This window comes from Coregonus lavaretus (assembly GCF_964263955.1).
Source record: "Coregonus lavaretus genome assembly, contig: HAP1_SCAFFOLD_667, whole genome shotgun sequence".
Classification (NCBI taxonomy): Eukaryota; Metazoa; Chordata; class Actinopteri; order Salmoniformes; family Salmonidae; genus Coregonus; species Coregonus lavaretus.
The window spans coordinates 144,621-172,609 of record NW_028161656.1 but is presented as its reverse complement, the minus strand read 5'-3'; the positions used below and the strand labels follow the sequence as shown (position 1 = coordinate 172,609).

Below are 27,989 nucleotides of genomic sequence, written 5' to 3'. Positions count from 1 at the left end.
ACATGCGGCCTACAAAGTTACCAGTATAGGTTAGCGAATTAGATTTTAATTTTGAAATATAATAGGGCCTATTTGTATAATTAGTAGGCTGACACATAAATACATTTCATAATATTTCCCCTAATGTTATTAGCCTACCTCCTCTCTCTCTATTGTTGCTTCATTCTTTCCTCACAGTCAACAGTTAAATGAAATACGTTTCGTTGTCCTAATCTTAATTATTCTAATGACATCCTTGAATGATATTGCACTAGAATTTGATGCAGAAGGCTTTCACTCCTCTTCACAAAGATTGAATGGTTATGGGTCTGAATAAATAACTGCTATAGCCTACCTACCGCCATCGCGCGTTCCCTCTTCTTTCAAACTACCCCTGAGTTCTATTGGCTGCTGTATTTAAAATGAGTTTGCGTCCCTCTTCGAGTAGTCTATTGATATAAGAAACACAAAAACAATTATGTCCAGCAAGCTATTCTATTCTAGTTTTTTCTGCATGGTAGAGGCCAGCTGGGAGGCCAGCTGGGAGGCCAGCGCAGAGGCCAGCGCAGAGGCCACACGTGTTTGCGTAATGCACAAGATACAGAGGCTATAAGTTAGAAGCTTATTATCCATAACCCACACTGCAGCAGGGATTTTGGCCCACTCCTCCATACAGACCTTCTCCAGATCCTTCAGGTTTCGGGGCTGTCGCTGGGCAATACGGACTTTCAGCTCCCTCCAAAGATTTTCTATTGGGTTCAGGTCTGGAGACTGGCTAGGCCACTCCAGGACCTTGAGATGCTTCTTACGGAGCCACTCCTTAGTTGCCCTGGCTGTGTGTTTCAGGTCGTTGTCATGCTGGAAGACCAGCCACGACCCATCTTCAATGCTCTTACTGACGGAAGGAGGTTGTTGGCCAAGATCTCGCGATACATGGCCCCATCCATCCTCCCCTCAATATGGCGCAGTCGTCCTGTCCCCTTTGCAGAAAAGCATCCCCAAGGAAATGTTTCCACCTCCATGCTTCACGGTTGGGATGGTGTTCTTGGGGTTGTACTCATCCTTCTTCTTCCTCCAAACACGGCGAGTGGAGTTTAGACCAAAAAGCTCTATTTTTGTCTCATCAGACCACATGACCTTCTCCCATTCCTCCTCTGGATCATCCAGATGGTCATTGGCAAACTTCAGACGGGCCTGGACATGCGCTGGCTTGAGCAGGGGGACCTTGCGTGCGCTGCAGGATTTTAATCCATGACGCCGTAGTGTGTTACTAATGGTTTTCTTTGAGACTGTGGTCCCAGCTCTCTTCAGGTCATTGACCAGGTCCTGCCGTGTAGTTCTGGGCTGATCCCTCACCTTACTCATGATCATTGATGGCCCACAAGATGAGATCTTGCATGGAGCCCCAGACCGAGTGTGATTGACCGTCATCTTGAACTTCTTCCATTTTCTAATAATTGCGCCAACAGTTGTTGCCTTCTCACCAAGCTGCTTGCCTATTGTCCTGTAGCCCATCCCAGCCTTGTGTAGGTCTACAATTTTATCCCTGATGTCCTTACACAGCTCTCTGGTCTTGGCCATTGTGGAGAGGTTGGAGTCTGTTTGATTGAGTGTGTGGACAGGTGTCTTTTATACAGGTAACGAGTTCAAACAGGTGCAGTTAATACAGGTAATGAGTGGAGAACAGGAGGGCTTCTTAAAGAAAAACTAACAGGTCTGTGAGAGCCGGAATTCTTACTGGTTGGTAGGTGATCAAATACCTATGTCATGCAATAAAATGCAAATTAATCACTTAAAAATCATACAATGTGATTTTCTGGATTTTTGTTTTAGATTCCATCTCTCACAGTTGAAGTGTACCTATGATAAAAATTACAGACCTCTACATGCTTTGTAAGTAGGAAAACCTGCAAAATCGGCAGTGTATCAAATACTTGTTCTCCCCACTGTAGGTCTACATGCATTGTGAACTGCACTCCATACTGAGATGGACTGTCTGTCCCTGCCCTGAGCATATAATTTAACAGATCCATTTCATGCAATGCTGTTCATATAAATAATTTATTATAATTTACCGGTTCCTCGCAGTTATTCATCCAGAACAGCTTTCCATGCAGTTTCTGGCTTCAAGAGTCTAAAGTGGCTCTCCTCTCCTTGTCACCTCCCCTTTCACCTAGTTTACTTGAGTGTATTGGGATTCCCCTTTAGCTACTGCACATGCAGAAGCTACTCTTCCTGGGGTCCACATAAAAAAAAAAACAGTACAAATACATGAAAGTACAGAACAGTTATAGACAACATAAGATATTACACTAAACACAAATAAAACATTAAAATAAGATAATTTAATAATAATAATAATAATAATAAATAAGAGTTGTACGTAGCAAAGAGACAACAACAATACTCTTTACACACTATTCATATTATACATATTCACATTCCTATGTACAGTAACAGTTAAATTCGATCTTTAGAAAGGTAAGAGGCGCTGTGATACAAGATGTTTATTTTTTATCTGTTTTTTTTTAAGGTAAACTTGCATTTTACATTTTTACATTTTTACATATTTAGCAGACGCTCTTATCCAGAGCGACTTACAGGAGCAATTAGGGTTAAGTACCTTGCTCAAGGGCACATCGACAGATTTTTCACCTAGTCGGCTCGGGGATTAGAACCAGCGACCTTTCGTTTACTGGCACAACGCTCTTAACCACTAAGCTACTTGCCTGAGTAACCTCCGGTGGAAGAGCGTTCCACGATGGCATGGCCTCTATATAGCTCAGCTGGTAGGCCATTAGCGACCTGATGGTCGTTAGCAAGTTGAGATCTACCAAGGCATTTCCAGAGTGGAGAAGAGGAGAGTGTTATTTGACTCATTTACATTTGAGTCATTTAGCAGACGCTCTTATCCAGAGCGACTACATATATATATATATATTCTTTTATACTGGCCCCCCGTGGGAATCGAACCCACAACCCTGGCGTTGCAAACGCCATGCTCTATCAACTGAGCTACATCCCTGCCGGCCATTCCCTCCCCTACCCTGGACGACGCTGGGCCAATTGTGCGCCGCCCATGAGTCTCCCGGTCGCGGCCGGCTGCGACAGAGCCTGGATTCGAACCAGGATCTCTAGTGGCACAGTTAGCACTGCGATGCAGTGCCTTAGACCACTGCGCCACTCAGGAGACTCCAATCATGACTCATGACTGCCGGTGTGTGGCGATAATACGGTCGCCGCAACAGCGCCTACGATTGAGATGCACCCTCTGTGTGTGAGTTTAGTTTAAAATGCAGTGTACACACATCCACTGACTTTCAGGTGCTGGGTTACGAAATAAAATAAAATAATGTATTCCGGCACACACTGATGAATGCTCCTGTGTTTGTGTGTTGTCCAGGAGAGGAGATGGGTCATTCCATAGAGGAACACATTAACGTCCTTGATAAGTCGAGCAGCAGTCCTCTCCACATGGCGGTCAGGGGAGGAAACATGGACGTCATTAAGTTCTGCATCCAGAACGGAGCTAAGATTGACCAGCAACAGGTAACAGAAGGGATCATATGGTTGGTTCAGCAACAGGTAACAGAAGGGATCATATGGTTGGTTCAGCAACAGGTAACAGAAGGGATCATATGGTTGGTTCAGAAACAGAAATCCTACAAATCACTATTTCTTCTGTATGTAATTCTATGGTTTCAGCCACTATTATTTGAATAAATATACTGTAGCCTGATGTAAGTAAGTCTAAACACAGTAAATTATTATAACGTTTTCCAATGTCCAGCTACCACACGGCCAATCACATCAGGTTTCACTTTGTGTATCTCCAATCTAGGAAATTACTTTTTTCATACATTTAAATTAGGGGCTCATTGGACTGCACTGGAATATCACACGCTTAAGTAAAGATCTCTTCAGGATCTTCCAGGCAAATAATCATTTATAATCTGTACACCCACTCCACTGGTGTAGTAGAGTCTGGGAGTGATCCCACCATCTGTAAGATTGCTCCCCAAATGGCACTTACTGTATTGACCTCCACTTCCTGTACTTTACATTTTAGTAATTTAGCAGACACTCTTATCCAGAGCGACTTACAGTTAGTGAGTGCATAATTATTTTTTTTTTCATACTGGCCCCCCGTGGGAATCGAAGCCACAACCCTGGCGTTGCAAACGCCATGCTCTACCAACTGAGCTACACGGGACTACTTACTGTAATGACCTCTACTTACTGTAATGACCCCGACTTACTGTAATGACATCAACTTACCGTACTGACCTCCATTTACTGTACTGTAATGACCACTTACTGTAATGACCTCCACTTCCTGTAATGACCTCCACTTCCTGTATTGACCACTTACTGTAATGACCTCCACTTACTGTAATGACCTCCACTTCCTGTAATGACCTCCACTTACTGTAATGACCTCCACTTACTGTAATGACCACTTACTGTAATGACCTCCACTTCCTGTATTGACCACTTACTGTAATGACCTCCACTTACTGTAATGACCTCCACTTCCTGTAATGACCTCCACTTACTGTACTGACCTCCACTTCCTGTAATGACCTCCACTTCCTGTATTGACCACTTACTGTAATGACCTCCACTTACTGTACTGACCTCCACTTCCTGTAATGACCTCCACTTCCTGTAATGACCACTTCCTGTAATGACCTCCACTTACTGTAATGACCACTTACTGTAATGACCTCCACTTCCTGTATTGACCTCCACTTCCTGTAATGACCTCCACTTCCTGTAATGACCACTTCCTGTAATGACCTCCACTTCCTGTAATGACCACTTCCTGTAATGACCTCCACTTCCTGTAATGACCACTTACTGTAATGACCTCCACTTCCTGTAATGACCTCCACTTCCTGTATTGACCTCCACTTCCTGTATTGACCTCCACTTCCTGTATTGACCTCCACTTCCTGTATTGACCTCCACTTCCTGTATTGACCTCCACTTCCTGTAATGACCTCCACTTCCTGTAATGACCTCCACTTCCTGTACTGAATGATATGTGGTGTGGAGCAGAGTGGAGTGGGGAGATCTCTGCTCTGTTCCTGCCATTCATGCTTATAACCCCTTAACCTTTTACTGCAGTGGGCTAAATCAGGGTCACACAAAGGGTTTAATAATAGTCTTAAACAAATCTACTTTGGTTAAGGGTTATGGGCTTATAAAAAAGAAGACACCTGTACCATGTCAGATATAGAGTTGAAATGCATTACATTTTGAGATTGCATCCCAATATTACACTTTATATACATCACAGAAGACTGAAATATAACACAATTGTTTGACATAGAAATACAGGATTTTCAGAGTTTGAAAAAAAAAATGTTTTATTAATTATGGAAAAATATGAATAACATTCCACCCATGAGGCCACTAGGTCATTTGACTGCAGGAAAGGGCGACAGGCTTGCGTTTCCCCCTCTCACCAGGGGTGTGCCCCAAATGGCACCCTATTCCCTATATAGTGCACTACTTTAGACCAGAGCCCTGGTCACTGTGTGTGTGTGTGTGTGTGTGTGTGTGTGTGTGTGTGTGTGTGTTTGTTTGTTTGTGTGTGTGTTTTTGTTCATGTGTGTGTGAGTGTGTGTGTTTTTTTGAGAGTGTGTGTTCTCACTGTGTGTATTGTACTGTACTCCAGGTGGACCGGTCCACAGCGCTGCACTTTGCCTGTTCCCAGGGAGCTACAGAAGCTGTTAAACTGATGCTGTCCTCCTACAGCAGACTGGACCGCATCATTAACCTGCCCGATGGAGCCTGCCAGACACCTTTACACAGGTGGGAGAGTTTGTTCACTCACTCATTTGTTATTTCATAAATTAATTCCTTTGTTCGTTAGTTCGTTAATTTGTTCATTCATTCAACCATTAATTAATTAATTAATTAATTAATTCAGTCATACATCCATTCAATCTTTTGTTTATCCATTAATTCCTTTGAATGTTATTTTGTTGCTACATTTATTAACGTCATGAACTGATCCATCCTAATACGACGTCGTCATTCTATTCTATGGTGTGGTTCAGGAGTCGGGGGGTAACGGTTGCTTGGTGACAAAGCTTGTGTTTGAAAAGGAACCATTAATCATAGCGTAAAGGGTGGCGAATAGCTTGAATAATATTTGTAGAGAAAGATAGATAGAGACAGGGCCTCACGACTTATACCTTTGGCCGCGTCCCAAATTGCACCCTATTCCCTGTATAGTGCACTACTTTTGACCAGAGCCTATAGGGTACCATTTAGGATGCAGGACCTGGTAGTGTTTCCAGTCCCTTTGTCTCTATGACCAGTAACCACGGTAACTATCCAACAGCTGTGTGTGTTGTGTAAAGAGTTTAAGGGCTTAGCTGCACCTTCTAATACCTACATCATAACTACCCTCATAAAAAAGCTCTACTGCTTGGTTAGGAAAGCATGGCATGACTGGTTTTTAATATTTGTGATCATAAGGATATGCCTCAGTCTCACATCTCCTCTGTATATGACAGCTATGTGTTGGCACAGGAAGCAGTAGAGATTAAGTCCTGACACAATGGAAAAGGAACAGCTTTTTTTAATTTTTTATATTTAGCTATTGAAACTGTATTCTACGCCTAACAGCTATGAATGCATAGCAAATGCTGTCTGATGTCGAAGGAAAATCAAAAACCTCATTATCCTATTTCATGATGTTCATCGGTGCATCCTGACTTCACTTCATATCCAAATGAAACAATCTAATGAACAGATAATTCTGTAGTGTAGTCCGTACAATATAAATACAATTAGTCAAATGGAAGTCTACAAATGATATGAGCACAGGTCACCTGTCTAGTTCTACAGATCAGTACAGATCAAGGAAAGGAATTCTACCAGGCTAGTGTCCTGGGCAGTCACCTGTCTAGTTCTACAGATCAGTACAGATCAAGGAAAGGAGTTGAGAGGATGAAGCCGCTTCATTCGCTATATTGTGCACTACTTTTGACCAATGCCCATAGGGCTCTATAGGCTGCCATTTTGGATGATATGGGCTCTGTTCCAATGTAGCGCACTATGTCGGGAATAGGGTGCCATTTGGAATGCAATACAAATGGAGATATACAGTGCATTCAGAAAGTATTCAGACCCCTTCAGTTTTTCCACATTTTGTTTATGTTACAGCCTTACTCTAAAATTAACTAAATAAAATAAATGGCCTCATCAATCTACACATAATACCCCATAATGACAAAGTGAAAACAGGTTTTTAGATTTTTTTTGCAAATGTATTAAAAATAAAAAACTGAACTACCTAGACTCAAAATTGAGCTCAGGTGCATCCTGTTTCCATTGATCATCCTTGAGATGTTTCTACAACTTGATTGGAGTCCACCTGTGGTAAAATCAATTGATTGGACATGATTTGGAAAGGCACACACCTGTCTTTATAAGGTCCCACAGTTGAGAGTGAGTCCATGCAACTTATTATGTGACTTGTTAAGCCCATTTTAACTACTGAACGTATTTAGGCTTGCCATAACAAAGCGGTTGAATACTTATTGACTCAACAAATTTCAGCTTTTCATTTTATATTAATTTGTTTTTAAAAAATAAAGCAAACATAATTCCACTTTGACATTATGGGGTATTGTGTGTAGGCCAGTGAAAAAAAAAGATATATAATTTGAATCCTTTTAAAATGCAGGTAGGCAACACAAAAAATGTGGAAAAGTCAAGGGGTGAGAATACTTTCTGAAGGCGCTGTAGCTGTGGTTTATTCTCTTTTTCCAGGGCAACCATATTTGATCACACAGAGTTGGCGGAGTACCTCATTTCAAAGGTAAATACAGTACGCACGAACGCACAAACGCACAAACAAACACACACACATCAGAGTTGGCGGAGTACCTCATTTCAAAGGTAAATACAGTACACACGAACGCACAAACGCACAAACAAACACACACACATCAGAGTTGGCGGAGTACCTCATTTCAAAGGTAAATACAGTACACACGAACGCACAAACGCACACACACACACACAAACAAACACACACACATCAGAGTTGGCGGAGTACCTCATTTCAAAGGGTAAACACACTACAGTAATATACCCTATAAACTGTCTCACATAATGTGCTACCGAATCCTAATATACCGTGTGACCAAATGGCACCCTATTCCCTACCAAAAAAATGAGTGTACCATATAAGGAATAGAGTGCCGTTTGTCTTGTATCTGTGTTGACAGGGTGCAGACATCGACTACATAGACTGTAAGGGTCTTTCTCCCCTGTTGCTGGCTACCAGCTGTGGCGCATGGAGAACTGTGGCTCTTCTGTTGTCAAAAGGTCAGCGGTTACACTAAATCAATCAATGTATTCAAATGCAACATATCTCTGGAACGAACTCAGGTTGTGGAGTGTGTGTGTGTGTGTGTGTGTGCGTGTGTGCGTGTGTGCGTGTCTTCAGGTGCCAACGTGAACATAAAGGACAGGAAAGGATGTACCTTCCTCCACCTGACCATCCTGCAGCCCAAAGGCCTGAAGAACCTCACAGGAGACATCTTACAGGTAACGCAACATGACATAACAGTAGATGTAACAGGTAGCAATAACAAACGGTATCCAATGGTAGCAGTGCTTGGAAAGTTACAGCGCCTTCAGAAAGTATTCATACCCCTTGACTTATTTACATTTTAGTCATTTAGCAGACGCTCTTATCCAGAGCGACTTACAGTTAGTGAGTGCATGCATTATTTTTTTATTTTTCATACTGGCCCCCCGCGGGAATCGAACCCACAACCCTGGCATTGCAAACGCCATGCTCTACCAACTGAGCTACATCCCTGCCGGCCATTCCCTCCCCTACCCTGGACGACGCTGGGCCAATTGTGCGCCGCCCCATGGGTCTCCCGGTCGCGGCCGGCTATGACAGAGCCTGGATTCGAACCAGGATCTCTAGTGGCACAGCTAGCACTGCGATGCAGTGCCTTAGACCACTGCGCCACTCTTATTCCGCATTCTGTTGTGTTACAGCCTTTATTCAAAATTGACTTCCTTAAAAAAAAAAATATCCTCACCCATCTACACACAATACCCCATAATGACAAAGTTAGCAAATGTATTGACAATGAAATACAGAAATATCTCACTAACATTAGTATTCACACCCCTGAGTCAATACTTTGTAGAAGCATCTTTGGCAGCGATTACAGCTGTGAGTCTTTCTGGGTAAGTCTCGATGAGCTTTCCACACCTGGATTGTGCAACATTTGCCCGTTATTATTTTCAAAATTCTTCAAGTTCTGTTAAATTGGTTGTTGATCGTTGCTAGACAACCATTTGCAGGTCTTTGTCATAGATTTTTAACTAGATTTAAGTCAAAACTGTAACTCGGCCACTCAGGAACATTCACTGTCTTCTTGGTAAGCAGCAACATCCTGAAAAACTCCTCAGTCCTTAAGGATTACAAGCATACCCATAACATGATGCAGCCACCACTATGCTTGAAAATATGGAGTGTGGTACTCAGTGATGTGTTCTGCTGAATTTGCCCCAAACTTAACTATTTGTTTTCGTTAAAAAAAAGTGAATTGCTTTGCCACAATTTTTGCAGTATTTCTTTAATGCCTTGCAGTAGCGGTGCGTGGGTAAAATCACTGGGGAAGCCAAGCCAGGGGAAAAAAGCCATATTACAACCTATGTGTTTGTAATTGCTCTACAACATGTTAGTTCATATGGCTTGACACCGTGATTTATACAGTGCATTCGGAAAGTATTCAGACCCCTTGACTTTTTCCAGATTTATTATTGTGATGAGGTGATGTCGAAGGAGTCAGGCGCAGGAGGGTAAATCACAGAATAACAGGCTTTATTCTGCAAATACAGAGTTACGCAGTAATGCCTCAAAACACTCCAGTGTTTCCAGGCGCACTGGAAAATACAAGGCATACAGGGAAATATCCCAGCGATGCAAAATACACAGACCTCCACCGAGCTTCACAATCCTCCACAATAAACAATCACACACAAAGATAAGGGGGCAGAGGGAACACTTATACAGGTACTGATGAGAGGAACCATATGAACCAGGTGTGTGTAATTGACAAGATAAAACAAATGGAATGATGAGATGAGGAGCGGCATAGGCTTGAAGGCCGGTGACGACGAACGCCGAAGCCTGCCTGAACAAGGAGAGGCGGCAGATTCGGAGGAAGTCGTGACAGTACCCCCTCCTTGATGCGCAGCTCCAGCAGCGCGCCGACACCGGCCTCGGGACGGCCAGGAGGACGCGGAGCAGGGCGAGCCGGATGGCGACGGTGGAATTCCCACAATAGGGAGGGATCGAGGATATCCCTCACCAGAACCCAGCACCGCTCCTCCGGACCATACCCCTCACTCCACGAGGTACTGAAGGTCCCCCACCCGACGCCTCAAATCCAGGATGGAACGGACGGAGTACGCCGGGGCTCGGGTATCCGAGGAAGGAGACAAACTGCTGTAAAAACAGACACTTTTCTGCCTTGACATTAAGGTCATGTTCCAACAGTTGGGTCAGCACGTCGGGTCAGCACCTCGCGAACCAGGGACACATGCTCGGCACGCGTAGCGGAATACACCAGAATGTCATCGATGCAGACCACTACATCATGACCAAGCATGTCTTGAAACACCTTGTTCACAAAGGATTGGAAGACGGATGGAGCATTCATCAAACCGTATGGCATCAACAGGTATTCGGAATGCCCTGTGGTTGTGCTAAATGCTGTCTTCCACTCATCCCCCTCTTGGACACGCACCAGGTTGTACGCACTCCGGATATTTAATTTTATGAAGAAACGCGCCCCATGCATTGACTCGATCACAGATGGAATGAGGGGTAAAGGATAACTATAAAGTATTGTCCCCTTGTTCAGTGCTCGGTAATCAATGCGAGGGCGCAGACCTCCGTCTTTCTTCTTCACAAAAAAGAAACTTGAGGAGGCGGGCGAAGTGGAGGGACATATGAACCCCTGGCGCAGGGACTCGGAGACGTATGTCTCCATCGCCTCCATTTCAGCCTGTGACAGGGGATACACATGACTCCTGGGAGGTACAGCGTCTACCCGGAGGTTTATCGCGCAATCCCCCTCCTGATGAGGTGGTAATTTGGTCGCCTGCGTTTTGGAAAACACATGCACCAAATTGAGGTATTCAGGGGGAATGCGCACGGTGGAGGTAGTTTCTGGACTTTCCACCGTGGTTGCACCAACGGAAACACCTAGACATCTACCCTGACACTCTCGCGACCACCTTCCACCCCGTGAGAACCTTCCTGATTTACCTGTTGTGTTAGGTCTTCCCTGGTTAGCACTACACAACCCCACCTTGTGTAGTGCTAACCAGGGAAGACCTAACACAACAGGTAAATCAGGAAACTCAATAATAAAAAAAGGTGACTTGCTCTCTGTGGTTCTTGTGCGTAACCATAGTGACTGGTGCTGTAAATTCCCTAACGAATCCGGACCCTAATGGTCGAATGTCAAGTGCTCTGATGGGGATTGGAATGGATAGGGGAACCAATGAAATGCCTAGATTATGTGCAAATGCCCTATCCATAAAGTTCCCAGCTGTGCCTGAATCTACCAGCTCCTTACACCGGGGAACTACCGTGTAATCAGGAAAGTGGATGTGTAGGGTGAAAGTGCGCAGCAGAGGGCTCTGAACGAGTGTGAGTGTTTGATACCTGGGGTGATGCGAGAGTGCCCTGCCTGCCGCCTCAAGACCCCAAAGAACGCAGACGACAGCTTGCAGGAGAATGTCCTCTCGTGCCACAAGAGTGACACTGGCGCTGTTGTCCTCCTCTCTCCCGTATCGCTGCTCCACCCAGCTCCATCATCTCATGGGGGGAAGGCCCCTTCCAGGATGTCCTCTAGAAGCCAGCAGGTTGTCCAACCGAGTGGCCATGTCCACCAGTTGATTAAGGACAACGTGGTGTCCCGGCAGGCTAGAGGGACGTCCTCTCGTAGGTGGCGCCGGAAGAGGTCGATGAGGGCCCGCTCGTTCCACCCGGACCCAGCCGCTAGAGTCCGAAACTCCATGGTGAAGTCCTGCCCGGTCCTCGTCCCTTGCCTCAGGTGGTCTAGTCGATCGCCCGCCTCTTTACCTTCGGGCGGGTGATCAAAGACGGCCCAAAAGAGGCGAGCGAACTCCCCGTACTTGTCCAACGCTGCTCCTCCTTCACTCCAGACTGAGTTGGCCCACTCCAGGGCTTTCCCCGAGAGGCAGGAGACAAGGACGGACACCTTTTTCTGCTCCGATGGAGCCGGGCTTTGATAAGTATAACTCCACTTGTAGGAGGAATCCCTGGCAGAGGGCAGCTGTCCTGTCGAAATCCCGTGGTCGGGATATATGAATCCCTCTGGGTGCTGGGGTGTGGATGGCTGGATCCGGTCGCTCACTGGTCCCGAAAGATCGGGTCCTCTCCTCTCCAGGCGTTGGACAACATGGAGAACCCGATCCATCACTTCTCCCAAGCTGGCTATCATCGTCGAATGCTCCGGACCCGTGCCACGATTCCAGGCATGTGCTCCTCTTCTGCTGACTCCATGTCAGGTGTGTGATTCTTTGATGAGGTGATGTCGAAGGAGTCAGGCACAGGAGGGTAAATCACAGAATAACAGGCTTTATTCCACCAATACAGAGTTACGCAGTAATGCGTCAAAACAGTCCAGTGCGCAAAAGAGGCACACTGGAAAATATAAGGCACACAGGGAAATATCCCGGAGATACAAAATACACGGAGCTCACTATCCTCCACAATTAACAATAACACACAAAAATAAGGGGGCAGAGGGAACACTTATACAGGTACTGATGAGGGGATGTGAACCAGGTGTGTATAATAAACAAGACAATACAAATGGAATGATGAGGTGAGGAGCGGCAGTGGCTAGAAGGCCAGTGATGATGAACGCCGAAGCCTGCCCGAACAAGGAGGGGTGGCAGCTTCAGAGGAAGTCGTGACACTTATTCTAAAATTGATTAAATAAAAAATGTTATTCATCAATCAACACACAATACCCCATAATGACATAGCAAAAACAAAGGTTTTTAGAAATGTTAGCAAATGTAATCCTTGAGATGTTTCTACAACTTGATTGGAGTCCACCTGTGGTAAATTCAATTGATTGGACATGATTTGGAAAGGCACACACCTGTCTATATAAAGTCCCACAGTTGACAGTGCATGTCAGAGAATAAACTAAGCCATGAGGTCGAAGGAATTGTCCGTAAAGCTCTGAGACAGGATTGTGTCGAGGCACAGACCTGGGGAAGGGTACCAAAAAATGTCTGCAGCATTGAAAGTCCCCAGAAAACTCAGTGGGCTCCATCATGCTTAAATGGAAGAAGTTTGGAACCATCAAGACTCCTCCTAGAGCTGGCCGCCAGGCCAAACTGAGCAATCGGGGAAGAAAGGCCTTGGTCAGGGTGGTGACCAAGAACCCAATGGTCACTCTGACAGAGCATCAGAGTTCCTCTGTGGAGATGGGAGAACCTTCCAGAAGGACAACCATCTTTGCAGCACTCCACCAATCAGGCATTTATGGTAGGGTGGCCAGACAAATGTTTTTCAGCGGCAGGGACTGGGAGACTAGTCAGGATCGAGGGAACGATGAACGGAGCAAAGTACAAAGAGATCGTTGATGAAAATCTTCTCCAGAGTGCTCAGGACCTCAGACTGGGGTGAAGGTTCACCTTCCAACAGGACAACGACCCTAAGCACACAGCCAAGACAACGCAGGAGTGGCTTCGGGACAAGTCTTTGAATGTCCTTGAGTAGCCCAGCCAGAGCCCGGACTTGAAGCCGATCTAACATCTCTGGAGAGACCCGAAAATAGCTGTGAATCGACGCTCCCCATCCAACCTGATAGAACATGAGAGGCTCTGCAGAAAAGAATGGGAGAAACTCCCCAAATACAGGTGTGCCAAACTTGTAGCGTCATACCCAAGAAGACTCGAGGCTGTAATCGCTGCCAAAGGTGCTTCAACAAAGACCTGAGTAAAAGGTCTGTATACTTATGTAAATATAATATTTCAGTTTTTTAATTGTATATATATTTTTTACTTATTCTACAAACCTGTTTTTGGTTTGTCATTATGGGGTATTATGTGTAGATTGATAAGAAAGAAAAAAACATTTGAATCCATTTTAGAATGATTCTGTAACGTAACAAAATGTGGAAAAAGTCAAGGGGTCTGAATACTTTCCGAATGCACTGTAGGTCTAAAGCCACACCTGTTTCCTCACAAAACTGGAGAGCAACATCTGTCCGGTGAAGTCCACAAAACATATTCCATGTAACAAACAGTTACACGACCTACAGCAGGGGTCAAGCAAATTAATGTTTCCGACATTTTAGGACTACTAAACAACTACTGATTTAAAACCACAGAGAGTTCAACGCAAGTCGCAAAGAAAACAGGAGCTTCCTCCACTATTCCAGCACCATTTCAACTTCAACATTTCAACATCATCTAATCAGCTATGCTTAGTCTAATACAGGGACAACTAAAAGATACCAAGAACGATTTAGACAATCAATGTCAGCTAAATATTATGTGGCTATCCTTGGTAGCCTACTGATTGTGTGTGTGTGTGTGTGTGTGTGTGTGTGTGTGTGTGTGTGTGTGTGTGTGTGTGTGTGTGTGTGTGTGTGTGTGTGTGTGTGTGTGTGTGAGTGGGTGTGGGTGCAAGTAGAAAATACATGTTGACTCCCCCTACTTGTAGAGAAATGCCAATACCATCCTCCTCTTTCATGTTACCTATGACTCTGTCATACAGTACACGCTTTTAGCTTTGGTTGTCCTAGGCTACCTGGCTAAAATGCTAGCTGGCTAGCCTAGCTTCCTTTCATGGGCAATGCTGAGCCAGGCCAGCAATTAGCCAGCTAATTAACATTAGCCTACTACATCTAGCTACATGTTGAGCTTCCATCCTCTCAGGCCAGGCGCACAATGTATGAATTTATGGTTGGATCAGAATCAACAATCCAACATGGCTTCTCGTGACACTTTTTTTTTTTGGTGGGCCAGGACCATTCACAGGTGAGCTCACTCAGTTTAGCTCAACGCTGATTGGCTATTATATATTTGTTTAATTATCAAGGGAGGCCAAATGCTCCATGGCTTCCCTTGCATCCAATGCTAGGGCGGCAACAATGTCATACTCTTTTTGACCAGACAGCATCAGATAGATGGCCTACACATAGAGAGACAGAGGGGGCGCTGTTTCACTCGCTCAGATGCTTTCTCCTGTGAGATACATTCAGCCTCTTGCAAACTGAAGGAACATTATGAAACACAGAGAGACGAAAGATACATTATTTTGTTAGTTTTTTCTTTTTTTCTTGGGGAATGTTTTTGGGGAAGCCTGGCTCCCTTGGCATCCATGAATACACACCACTGGTGCCTTGTTTTGACTTTTTATTGACACTCTAAAATCTCTTAGAAGGTTTAGATGATAGCATGGACACAATCATTAGTTTAAAAAAAAGTGGTACGACTTTTCTGGACCCCTTATCCCAGGGGCTAAAGGTCCCGACGCTTCTGAGCATGTGCGGGATTCTCTGCTTACTCACAGTCTCTGCTCTACTCGTAGAGAACAAGCTACTCTGAATGGTGAACGGTGCTTGTTCAATAAAGTTAGATCAAAGCTGAATCAATGTCTGCAACATCACATTATGATAGTATTGTACATAACAGAATCGAATATAATAGCGTAGTGTAACGTTACTGTAAGACAACTACTGCATTTCTTATGAGATTTTTAGATTGTGCAAATGGTCACTTTTTTTTTTTCATGCGGCCACAAATCAACAGTGCGCGCCACTAGGCAAAATGTAGGCTACAGTTTTTATTAACGCCATCTCCTCCAAATTTGCGCACCGCACATACCGGTATGAAAAATGTATGCACTCACTAACTGTAAGTCGCTCTGGATAAGAGCGTCTGCTAAATGACTAAAATGTAAAATGTAAATGTTGTTGCAAACAGGATGCATGTTTTGGAATATTTTTATTCTGTACAGGCTTCCTTCTTTTCACTCTGTCATTTAGATTAGTATTGTGGAGTAACTACAATGTTGTTAATCTATCCTCATTAAACTCTGTTTAACTGTTTTAAAGTCATCATTGGCTTCATGGTGAAATCCCTGAGCGGTTTCTCTTCTTTCTGGCAACTGAGTTAGGAAGGATGCCTGTATCTTTGTAGTGACTGGGTGTATTGATACACCATCCGAAGTGTAATTAATAACTTCACCATGCTGATACGTTTGGGTTCAGGAACTTGGGTTGGGTTAAGTTTAGGTATAGTTTTAGTGAGGTTAAGGTTAGGTATAGTTTTAGTGAGGTTAAGGTTAGGTATAGTTTCAGTGAGGTTATGGTTAGGTATAGTTTCAGAGAGGTTATGGTTAGGTATAGTTTCAGTGAGGTTATGGTTAGGTATAGTTTCAGTGATGTTAAGTTTAGGGTAAGGGAAACTCAGAAAAAAATAACATTGGGTTAGCATAACGCCTTCTGCTGTCAATCATTTTCTGTCAGCTAAATATACACTGCCTATTTTTAAAGATAATTAAATGTTCTCTCTATCTCCATGAACCATTTGTCCCGAGTCTGTTCCTACACGCCGGCTCATTAATTTCATTACCATCTCTCTGTGACCAATGATAGTTTATTACATTTACATTTTAGTCATTTAACAGACGCTCTCATCCACAGCGACTTACAGTCAGTGAGTGGATACATTTAGAGGTTTGCCAAAAGCGTCAGCCTTCTGCTGTTGCCTCCTTTAGCTACAGTACAGAATGAATCAGACTTAACAGACTTTAGTAGACCCTTCGGGAGGGACAGAGTGTCTGTCTGTCTGTCTTCTCTTGGAGGGAGAGAGTGTCTGTCTGTCTGTCAGCTCTTGGAGGGACAGAGTGTCTGTCTGTCTGTCTGTCTTCTCTTGGAGGGACAGAGTGTCTGTTTGTCTGTCTTCTCTTGGAGGGACAGAGTGTCTGTCTGTCTGTCTGTCAGCTCTTGGAGGGACAGAGTGTCTGTCTGTCTGTCTGTCTTCTCTTGGAGGGACAGAGTGTCTGTCTGTCTGTCTGCTCTTGGAGGGACAGAGTGTCTGTCTGTCTGTCAGCTCTTGGAGGGACAGAGTGTCTGTCTGTCTGTCTTCTCTTGGAGGAACAGAGTGTCTGTCTGTCAGCTCTTGGAGGGACAGAGTGTCTGTCTGTCAGCTCTTGGAGGGACAGAGTGTCTGTCTGTCTGTCTGCTCTTGGAGGGACAGAGTGTCTGTCTGTCTGTCTGCTCTTGGGAAGTCAGGGTTGAAGAGTGTGTGTTTGTGTGTGTTTGTGTGTGTGTGTATGTGTGTGTGTGTGTGTGTGTGTGTGTGTGTGCCCGGTGTGTGCGTACTATATCTGTTTACTTACGTGTGTGTGTGTCCTGCCCCCCCCCCCCCCCCCCCCCCCCCCCCTACAGCACAGCAGTGTGAAGAATCTGTTGAGTACTGAGGACAACGAGGGCTGCACTCCGCTCCACTACGCCTGCAGACTGGGCATCCACCAATCCGTCAACAACATCCTGGTTCTACAGGTCTCTCTGGAGCACAAGTCCAAGGACAAGAAGTCAGCGCTGCACTTCGCTGCCCAGTGAGTGGTGTTAGGCCTAGTGGTGGATGCGTTGAACTCAGAGTTGACCAAAGTTACCTAGCTAACTCCTCAAACCTGATTTGTAGGATACCCCTCAGGTTAGTTCTGAAGGATTCGTTGCCATAGAAAATTACCTGGCTAAAAGGTGAGTTATTTTCGTGATGCTGGTTATACCGGTTATCATATTTTCTGTCCGGTTCATATTCCCCAAGTAGACAACAAATTATAATGAGTATCTCTATTAGGCTGTATGTGATCCCAGTTTATAGTTTATATTTAACTGGTCAACATCAAGACAGTTGATCTTTCACTTTGAAGTACCTATTCTACCGCTGTGTGTAGATTGTCTTTGTAAAGAGTGTGTTTTTGTTGTTGCAATTTCTCTGTTATTCTAATCTATACTGAGCCTTTGGCTGATCAGTGGCCAACGGCAGGCCACCCTATCAACATTGTCCAGGCCGCGGTTTTCTGATAGGCTGAGCTGATGTCACGCAAACTCACATTCAAAGTCAAACGAGACCTGCTCCGACTCCGTCATGAGTTAGACAGCCAAGATCGTGGATAGTGAAACAAATGGATAGGGTGCCTATGTAAAAGTACTGCCTCTATCATCTCTCCTGGGCTTGAACTGGGACCCTCTGCACACATCAACCACAGTCACCCTCGATGCATCGTCAAAAGCCGCCGACCTTGCAGAGCACGGGGAAACAACTACATCAAGGTCTAAGAGCGAGTGACGTCACGATTGAAATGCCCCCCCGCTAACTAGCTAGCCAATTCACACCGGTTACGCCTACAAACATGGGTATTATATTTAGTTAGCGACCTAGTTCATGGTTTGAGTTTTCACTTTCCACTTCCCTTGGAAAACTAAAGTAATTAACCTATGATATTAGTTAGTGCACATAAAGATGTAATTAATTCTGGAGTCCTATCTTGACAGTAAAATATAACAACCATAGTCTAATTGGGATCTCGAAATTCATGACAATCTCTGGATTAAGTCAAAATATCTTGAATATGTTAGACTAAACAACTTATTTATTGAATACCTCAGTAGTCTATTTGTTACACTTCTTAATAAAGCGCTATGAATGACTTTATGAGATTATTATTTCATGATTTCGGTCTGACCAAATCATGGGCTGGTGCCACCAACTGTAAGGGTCAGACACACCAGTAGCCTTTGCCGGCCCGAGAGTACTTAACACCTCTTAACTTAATTTGCAAACCAACGTAATTTGCGAACCAAGTGCGGAACCGATTTTACATGTAGAATCCAGTGAAAGTGTGAAAAAATGTAGGCAGTCTACAGCGGGATGTCCCTAAAACTCACTGAATGATTGGCAAACAAACGTCAGATCCACATTTGGTGCTATGTGTATGAGCCTTACTAGTTAGTGCGCCCGTGACACCAAGGGAACATGTAAGTCTGGAGCCCTGTGAATGACACTTACGGTTGATACAGGGGAACACACATACACAGTACATTCACACCCATTGACGTTTTTCTTCTCCACATTGTGTTGTGTTTCAAAGTGGAATTAAAATGGATTCATTTTTGTCAACGATCTACACAAAATGTAAAAGTGGAAGAACATTTTTATTTTTTTATTATGGAAAATAAAACACTAATATATATATATATATATATATATATATATATATATATATTGATTAGATAAGTATTCAACCCCCTGAGTCAATACATTTTAGAATCACTTTTGGCAGAGATTACAGCTGTGAGTCTTTCTGGATGAGTCTCTAAGAGCTTTCCACACCTGAATTGTACAATATTTGCCGAATATTATTTTAACAATTGCTAGACAGCCATTTTCAAGTCTTGCCATACTTTTTCAAGCTTTTTAAGTTAAATGTCTTCTTGGTGAGCAACTCCAGTGTACATTTTGCCTTTTTTTTATTTTTATAATTGTCCTGCTCAAAGGTGAATTTGTCTCCCAGTGCCTGTTGGGAAGCAGACTCAACCAAGTTTTCCTCTACGATTTTGCCAGTGCTTAGCTCTATCCCTACTCCTTCCCGATGACAAGCATACCCATAACATGATGCAGCCACCATGCTTGAAAATATGAAGAGTTGTACTCAGTGATGTGTTGGATTTGCCCCAAACATAACGTTTCATATTCAGGACAAAAAGTGAATTCATTTGCCTTTTTTTTTTTGCAATGTTACTTTAGTGCCTTATTGCAAACAGGATGCATGTTTTGGAATATTTTTTATTCTGTACAGGCTTCCTTCTTTTCACTGTCAATAAGGTTACTATTGTGGCGTAACTACAATGTTGTTGATCCATCCTTAGTTTTTTCCCATCACATCCATTCAATCCTGTAACTGTTTTAAAGTCACCGTTGGCCTCATGGTGAAATCCCTGAGTGGTTTCCTTCCTTTCCGGCAACTGAGTTAGGAAGGACGCCTGTATCTTTGTAGTGACTAGGTGTATTGATACACCATCCAAAGTGTAATTCATAACTGCGGCATGCTCAAATGGCTATTCAATGTCTGCCTTTTTTTATTTTACCCATCTACCAATCTTCTTTGCGAACCATTGGAAAACCTTCCTGCTCTTTGTGGTTGAATCTGTGCTTGAAATTCACTGCTTGTCACGGTCGTTGAAGAACGGGTCAGACCAAGGCGCAGCGTGAAATGCATACATGTTTATTAAACTGAATAAACACACAAAAAAACAACAAAAGGCAACGAAACGTGACGTCGGAAGGCTGTGTACACTAACAAGCCCAAACTCACCGAGCACAAACAAGATCCCACAACCCAGTCAGGAACACAGGCTGCCTAAGGATGATCCCCAATCAGAGACAACGAGCGACAGCCACCTCTGATTGGGAATCACACCCGGCCAAACCTAGAAATACACAAATAATATTCACACCCTGACCAAACTAGCTAGAGTTCTATAGGCCCGGGCGAGACACTGCTCGACTGAGGGACCTTACAGATAATTGTATTTGTGGGGTACAGAGATGGGATAGTCAGTTAAAAATCATGTTAAACACTATTATTGCACACAGAGTGAGTCCATGCAACTTATAGTATGTGACTTGTTAAATTAAGCAGATTTTTACTCCTGAATTGATTTAAGTGTGCTATAACAAAGGGGTTGAATACGTATTCACTCAAGACATTTCTGCTTTTCATTTGTATTACTTTTTAAACATTTCCAAAAACATAATTCCACTTTGACATTGTGTGTAGATCAGTGACACAACATCTAAATGTAATCAATTTTAAATTCAGGCTGTAACACAAGAAAATGTGGAAAAAGTCAAGGGGTGTGAATACTTTCTGAAGGCACTGTATGGCAGGCACTATAGCCTAACTCTTGGTATTCATAAAGTATAAGGTTTAAGGAGACAAGCAGACAGGCAGGCAGACAAGCAGGCAGACAGACAGGCAGACAGACAAGCAGACAGACAGGCAGGCAGGCAGGCAGGCAGGCAGGCAGGCAGGCAGGCAGACAGGCAGACAGACAAGCAGACAGACAGGCAGGCAGGCAGGCAGGCAGGCAGGCAGGCAGACAGACAGACAGACAGGCAGACAGACAAGCAGACAGACAGACAGGCAGGCAGGCAGGCAGGCAGGCAGGCAGGCAGACATATAGACAGGCAGGCAGGCAGGCAGGCAGACAGACAGGCAGACAGACAAGCAGACAGACAGGCAGGCAGGCAGGCAGGCAGGCAGACAGGCAGGCAGACATATAGATAGTTGGTGGCGAGTGCATTAATTAGTGTCCCAGTCTGTCCCTGGTGGGCAGTCCATCATATCTAGTTTGGGGGAAAAGCTGATGCAAAAACATTGTTGAATTCAAATGTTCTTTCTGCTGACAGGCCCACGACAGTATACCATCGTGTTCTCCTTCAGAAACTGACAGTCCTTTTCCAGACACACGCATTCTACAAACACAAAATGGTACAGTGAATGAACGGTGAATGGAGGTCGTATTCAGGGCTGAGTTTTAATGGTCCTTCACACCAGTGGAAGCTGCTGAGGGTAGGACAGCTCATTATAACGGCTGGAACGGCGTACATGGAATGGCATCAAATACCTGGAAACCATGGAAACCATGTGTTTGATGTATTTGAAACCATTCCACTAATTCCGTTCCAGTCATTAACATGAGCCTGTCCTCCCCAATTAAGGTGCCACCAACCACACACAGTTTTACTACAGGTTGGATTTATAGAGGGAAACATGCGGGTGCGCCAAGTTTATACATTTCACTTTTTTTTGTTGCTGTATGTATTCTTTCCAGAAATGGCACACGCAGATATCTACTGTGAAATCTACCCACTGGTTATAAATGAGGCCTCTGGTTTCCGTCAAACCTGCCTTCAATAGCCATTTTCGTTTTCCAAACAAATGTCTGTGCACGGAGTCGATCAGGTATTTGTTACAGTATCCAGAACCATCGTGGGATTCTCTTTGGTGGCTAAATCGTTGTAGTATCGAGTAAATGCTGGCAATTATTGCCGATAAACAAAGGAGTCCGCTCATACTGAACCTTTGATCATAAGTTTATTAATATCACAAGATTCCAGCATAAGTGACGGATGTCATGACACCCGGAGAGCAGTGTCCTCGAATTGTAATGTCTGCTCTAACCTCTTCTTCGTCCAGCATATACTTATAAACAATGCAAAAATATGGGTTGCTCCCTCTGCTGTCCAATCACCTGTCTACAACACACAGACTTCTCTGTCCTATCCGGGGTGTCACATTAAAACCATTCCCTCTGACACTAAAATAAACGTCCTCTCGGTTCCACTTAAAAACATTAACAACGTCATAATCTTCATATACGACATCGTCTTCATGTATCTAAAAGAAAATACACAAGACAGCAAGTACCCTATTCCCTTTGTAGTGCACTACAGGCTTCCAACACATCGCTTTGATCTGGCTTTTCCCATCAGCACAGGTGAAGGGTATTGAGGGAGGAGGCCACTTAAGACTGTTGAGTTGCACCCATAGAGCTTGGTGGCATCCCAAATGGTACCCTATTCCCTTTGTAGTGCACTACTTTGACCACTATGTAGAAAATAGGGTGCCATTGGGGACGCCTCCTTTATCGCTGATTCATTACAGCTAGGTGAACGCTAACGAGCATGCCTTGATCATTAAACAATCGATTAGTCATCTATACACAATGGAGTGCTCACCACAATGGTGATCCAGTTACTGATGAATGAACATGTAATGGAATGCTCCTGATGGTGTGAAATGAGGGAACATTAGCCAATGTTAGCTGATTACCATGAGCTCCTGATGGTGTGAAATGAGGGAACATTAGCCAATGTTAGCTGATTACCATGAGCTCCTGATGGTGTGAAATGAAAGAACCCCCTAGAGTCGATGTCCGTGCCCCTGCCCAAATCTAATTAGCATATTGTAAACATTCCCATAAAAATCTGTCTGTTTAAGCTGGAGATATGTTTTTTTTTTGTTGCATGGGCTGCGTCTCAATCTCTTCTCATCAGGTATGGTCGTATTAACACCACGTATGCCCCTAAGTATACCCCTAACCCTCCTCTCCTCTCATCAGGTATGGTCGTATTAACACCTGCCAGCGTCTGCTGGAGACCATCACAGACTCCCGCCTGCTGAACGAGGGGGACGAGAGAGGCTTGACCCCGCTACACCTGGCCTCTGGAGGGGGACACACCAAGGTGGTGGAGCTGCTGCTTCGTAAAGGAGCTCTCTTCCACTGGTACTAACAACATCTGTACATGACTGGGCATACTGTTCACAGTGAGAAAGACAGTGGCACTGATTCTTGTCTTTTAAAGGTTTGCAACAGTATTTAAAGTCAATCTGTAAATATTAGCGTAGGAGTAGGGTCACCAACATTTCTGTAAATGTCCCTGGTTATCCTGAAATCACGGATTCCTAGAATCAGGAGGGTATCAATAGGTCATCTGGGATTCTTCAACTGGGATTTCTGGGAAAGTTAGCTGAATTTTGAAACCCTACATGGAGGATGTGATGGTGTGTTATTGTCACGGGTGCTGTCTGTGTCTCTACTCTCTCTTCCTTAGTGATTACAAAGGGTGGACCTGTCTACACCATGCGGCGGCGGAGGGGTACACTCGGACCGTGAAGATCGTCCTGGCCGCCAACATCAAACTACTGGACATGCTGGATGAGGATGGGGTTCGGACAACCTTTATGTTTCAGACAACCTTTACGTTTCAGACAGACAACCTTTATGTTTCATTCTGTCTTTCGCTAAGTTCAGGACAATTCCGTTTTTAGCTGCCATGCTATGATATGTAGCCGACCTAGACATTCTAACAGCAATAAGCACCCCCTTTGGAAGCAAGATTAATTATTTTTAAATGCTTTTATTCTTCAGAGGCTTCTCAATGAATGAATGAATCATTAAACATTCCTGGAGATGTGTTGATTAGGTGACAATGTGTTGTTGTTGTTGTGATCAGAGCTCTGTGCTGCACGTGATGTGTTGATTAGGTGATGATGTGTGTTGTTGTTGTGATCAGAGCTCTGCCCTGCACGTGGCAGCCAGGGAGGGCCATGTAGCTGCAGTAAGACTGCTGCTGCGGAGAGGGGCGGAGATCAGCCTCAACAAGAACCACGCCTCCTTCTTCCACGAAGCACTGCAACATGGGAGGAAGGATGTGGTCAACGCCATCATCGACAGTGACAGGTTTGATCAGTCATGTGGGCTGAGGGTTGCGAAATTCAAATCAAATCAAATCAAATTGTATTTGCCACATGCGCCGAATACAACAGGTGTAGACCTTACCGTGAAATGCTTACTTACAGCACTTAACCAACAATGCATTTAGTTCTTAATAAAAAAGTAAAATGAAACAACAACAACAACAAAAAAGTGTTGAGAAAAAAAGAGCAGAAGTAAAATAAAATAACAGTAGGGAGGCTATATGCAGGGGGGTACCGGTGCAGAGTCAATGTGCGGGGGCACCGGCTAGTTGAGATAGTTGAGGTAATATGTACATGTGGGTAGAGTTAAAGTGACTATGCATAAATAATTAACAGAGTAGCAGCAGCGTAAAAAAAAAAATGGGGTGGGGGTGCAAATAGTCTGGGTAGCCATGATTAGCTATTCATGAGTCTTATGGCTTGGGGGTAGAAGCTGTTGAGAAGCCTTATGGACCTAGACTTGGCGCTCCGGTACCACTTGCCATGCGGTAGCAGAGAGAACAGTCTATGACTAGGGTGGCTGGAGTCTTTGACAATTTTGAGGGCCATCCTCTGACACCGCCTGGTATAGAGGTCCTGGATGGCCGGAAGCTTTGCCCCAGCGATGTACTGGGCCGTACGCACTACCCTCTGTAGTGCCTTGCGGTCGGAGGCCGAGCAGTTGCCATGCCAGGCGGTGATGCAACCAGTCAGGATGCTCGCGATGGTGCAGCTATAGAACTTTTTGAGGATCTGAGGACCCATGCCAAATCATTTCAGTCTCCTGAGGGGGAATATGCTTTGTCGTGCCCTCTTCACGACTGTCTTGGTGTGTTTGGACCATGATAGTTAGTTGGTGATGTGGACACCAAGGAACTTGAAGCTCTCAACCTGTTCCACTACAGCCCCGTCGATGAGAATGGGGGCGTGCTCAGTCCTCTTTTTTTTCCTGTAGTCCACAATCATCTCCTTTGTCTTGGTCACGTTGAGGGAAAGGTTGTTATCCTGGCACCACACGGCCAGGTCTCTGACCTCCTCCCTATAGGCTGTCTCATGGTTGTCGGTGATCAGGCCTACCACTGTTTTGTCGTCGGCAAACTTAATGATGGTCTTGGAGTCGTGCCTGGCCATGCAGTCATGGGTGAACAGGGAGTACAGGAGGGGACTGAGCACGCACCCCTGAGGGGCCCCCGTGTTGAGGATCAGCGTGGCAGATGTGTTGTTACCTACCCTTACCACCTGGGGGCGGCCCGTCAGGAAGTCCAGGATCCAGTTGCAGAGGGAGGTATTTAGACCCAGGATCCTTAGCTTAGTGATGAGCTTTGAGGGCACTATGGTGTTGAACGCTGAGCTGTAGTCAATGAATAGCATTCTCACGTAGGTGTTCCTCTTGTCCAGGTGGGAAAGGGCAGTGTGGAGTGCAATAGAGATTGCATCATCTGTGGATCTGTTGGGGCGGTATGCAAATTGGAGTGGGTCTAGGGTTTCTGGGATAACGGTGTTGATGTGAGCCATGACCAGCCTTTCAAAGCACTTCATGGCTATCAGTGCTACGGGTCGGTAGTCATTTAGGCAGGTTACCTTATTGTCCTTGGGCACGGGGACTATGGTGGTCTGCTTGAAACATGTTGGTATTACAGACTCAGTCAGGGACATATTGAAAATGTTGGTGAAGACACTTGCCAGTTGGTCAGCACATGCTCGGAGTACACGTCGTGGTAATCCATCTGTCCCTGCGGCCTTGTGAATGTTGACCTGCTTAAAAGTCGTGCTCACATCGGCTACGGAGAGCGTGATCACATAGTCATCTGGAACAGCTGGTGCTCTCATGCATGCTTCAGTGTTGCTTGCCTCGAAGCGAGCATAGAAGTGGTTTAGCTCATCTGGTAGGCTTGTGTCAATGGGCAGCTCGTGGCTGTGCTTCCCTTTGTAGTTTGTAATAGTTTTCAAGCCCTGCCACATCCGACGAGCATCAGAGCCGGTGTAGTATGATTTAATCTTAGTCCTGTATTGACTCTTTGCCTGTTTGATGGTTCGTCTGAGGGCATAGCGGGATTTCTTATAAGCGTCCGGGTTAGAGTCCCGCTCCTTGAAAGCGGCAGCTCTACCCTTTAGCTCAGTGCGGATGTTGCCTTCTGGTTGGCGTATGTCCGTACGGTCACTGTGGGTACGACGTCATCGACGCACTTAATGATGAAGCCAGTGACTGATGTGGTGTACTCCTCAATGCTATCTGAAGAATCCCGGAACATGTTCCAGTCTGTGCTAGCGAAACAGTCCTGTAGCTTAGCATCTGCGTCATCTGACCACTTTTTTATTAACCAAGTCACTGGTGCTTCCTGCTTTAGCTCATAAGAAGGAATCAGGAGGATAGAGTTATGGTTAGATTTGCCAAATGGAGGGCGAGGGAGAGCTTTGTATGCGTCTATGTGTGTGGAGTAAAGGTGGTCTAGAGTTTTTTTCCCCTCTGGTTGCACATTTAACATGCTGGTTGAAATTAGGTAGTACGGATTTAAGTTTCCCTTCATTAAAGTCCCCGGCCACTAAGAGCACTGCCTCTGGATGAGCGTTTTCCTGTTTAGCTATGGCCTTATACAGCTCATTGAGTGCAATCTTAATGCCAGCATTGGTTTGTGGTGGTAAATAGACAGCTATGAAAAATATAGATGAAAACTCTCTTAGTAAATAGTGTGGTCTACAGCTTATCATAAGGTACTCTACCTCAGGCGAGCAAAACCTTGAGACTTCCTTAGTATTTGATTTTGTGCACCAGCTGTTGTTTACAAATATACACAGACCGCCACCCCTTGTCTTACCGGAGTCAGCCGTTCTATCCTGCCGATGTAGCGTATAGCCCGCTAGCTGTATGTTTTCCATGTCGTCGTTCAGCCATAACTCGGTGAAACATAAGATATTACAGTTTTTAATGTCCCTTTGGTAGGATAACCGTAATCTTAGGTCATCCAATTTATTTTCCAATGATTGAAAATTGGCTAATATGATTGATGGGAGCGGCAGTTTACTCGCTCGCCGTCGGATCCTTACAAGGCACCCCGACATACGTCCACGATATCTCCGTATCTTTCTCCTGCGAATTACGGGGATTTGGGCCTTGTCAGGTGTCTGTAGGATATCCTTCGCGGCCGCCTCATGAAGGAAAAATATGAGGTGAGTAATCGCTGTCCTGATATCCAGAAGCTCTTTTTGGTTATAAGAGACGATGGCAGAAACATTATGTACAAAATCAATTACAAAATAACGCAGAAAAACACACACATAATAGTACAATTGGTTAGTTGGCTGTAAAACGGCAGCCATCTTCTCCGGCTCCAAACAGATTGCCCATATCCCTTAGGTTTTGGTTCCTGGTTGGAAGATTCCAGAGGGTTAGGTCAGGTCATCATCAACAGTGACAGGTTAGAAGTTTCCCGGAATTAAGAGGGAGTAGGTAGGTAATCTATAGTCCTCCAACCGAGATTTCTGGAACAGATTTTGAGAAAGCTACTGGTATTTCACAACCCTAGTCCAGTGTGTCGCTAACCCAGAGTTTTTCCTGTCCTGATGACCCTTTTGTGCCACGAGTAGGTCAGGTCATCAGGACAGGAAAAACTCTGGGCCCTGTAGTCTGGCTGCTTTCAAA

The 27,989-nt window shown here is 44.6% G+C and overlaps 1 protein-coding gene across 1 annotated transcript in view; it reads left to right on the top strand.

Annotated features, from left to right (window-relative positions):
- The window catches only part of LOC311120240 (transient receptor potential cation channel subfamily A member 1-like), a gene marked incomplete at both ends in the record, with an annotated part of 81,016 nt that overhangs the window by 28,444 nt on the left and 24,583 nt on the right, over positions 1-27,989 (top strand). The window contains 9 exons of the mRNA XM_084194858.1: positions 3,383-3,528; positions 5,663-5,799; positions 7,771-7,819; positions 8,232-8,331; positions 8,453-8,553; positions 17,487-17,656; positions 23,232-23,396; positions 23,725-23,839; positions 24,187-24,353. Of these exons, the coding sequence (XP_084050984.1) occupies positions 3,383-3,528; positions 5,663-5,799; positions 7,771-7,819; positions 8,232-8,331; positions 8,453-8,553; positions 17,487-17,656; positions 23,232-23,396; positions 23,725-23,839; positions 24,187-24,353 (1,150 nt within the window). The remainder of the gene's footprint in view (positions 1-3,382; positions 3,529-5,662; positions 5,800-7,770; positions 7,820-8,231; positions 8,332-8,452; positions 8,554-17,486; positions 17,657-23,231; positions 23,397-23,724; positions 23,840-24,186; positions 24,354-27,989) is intronic.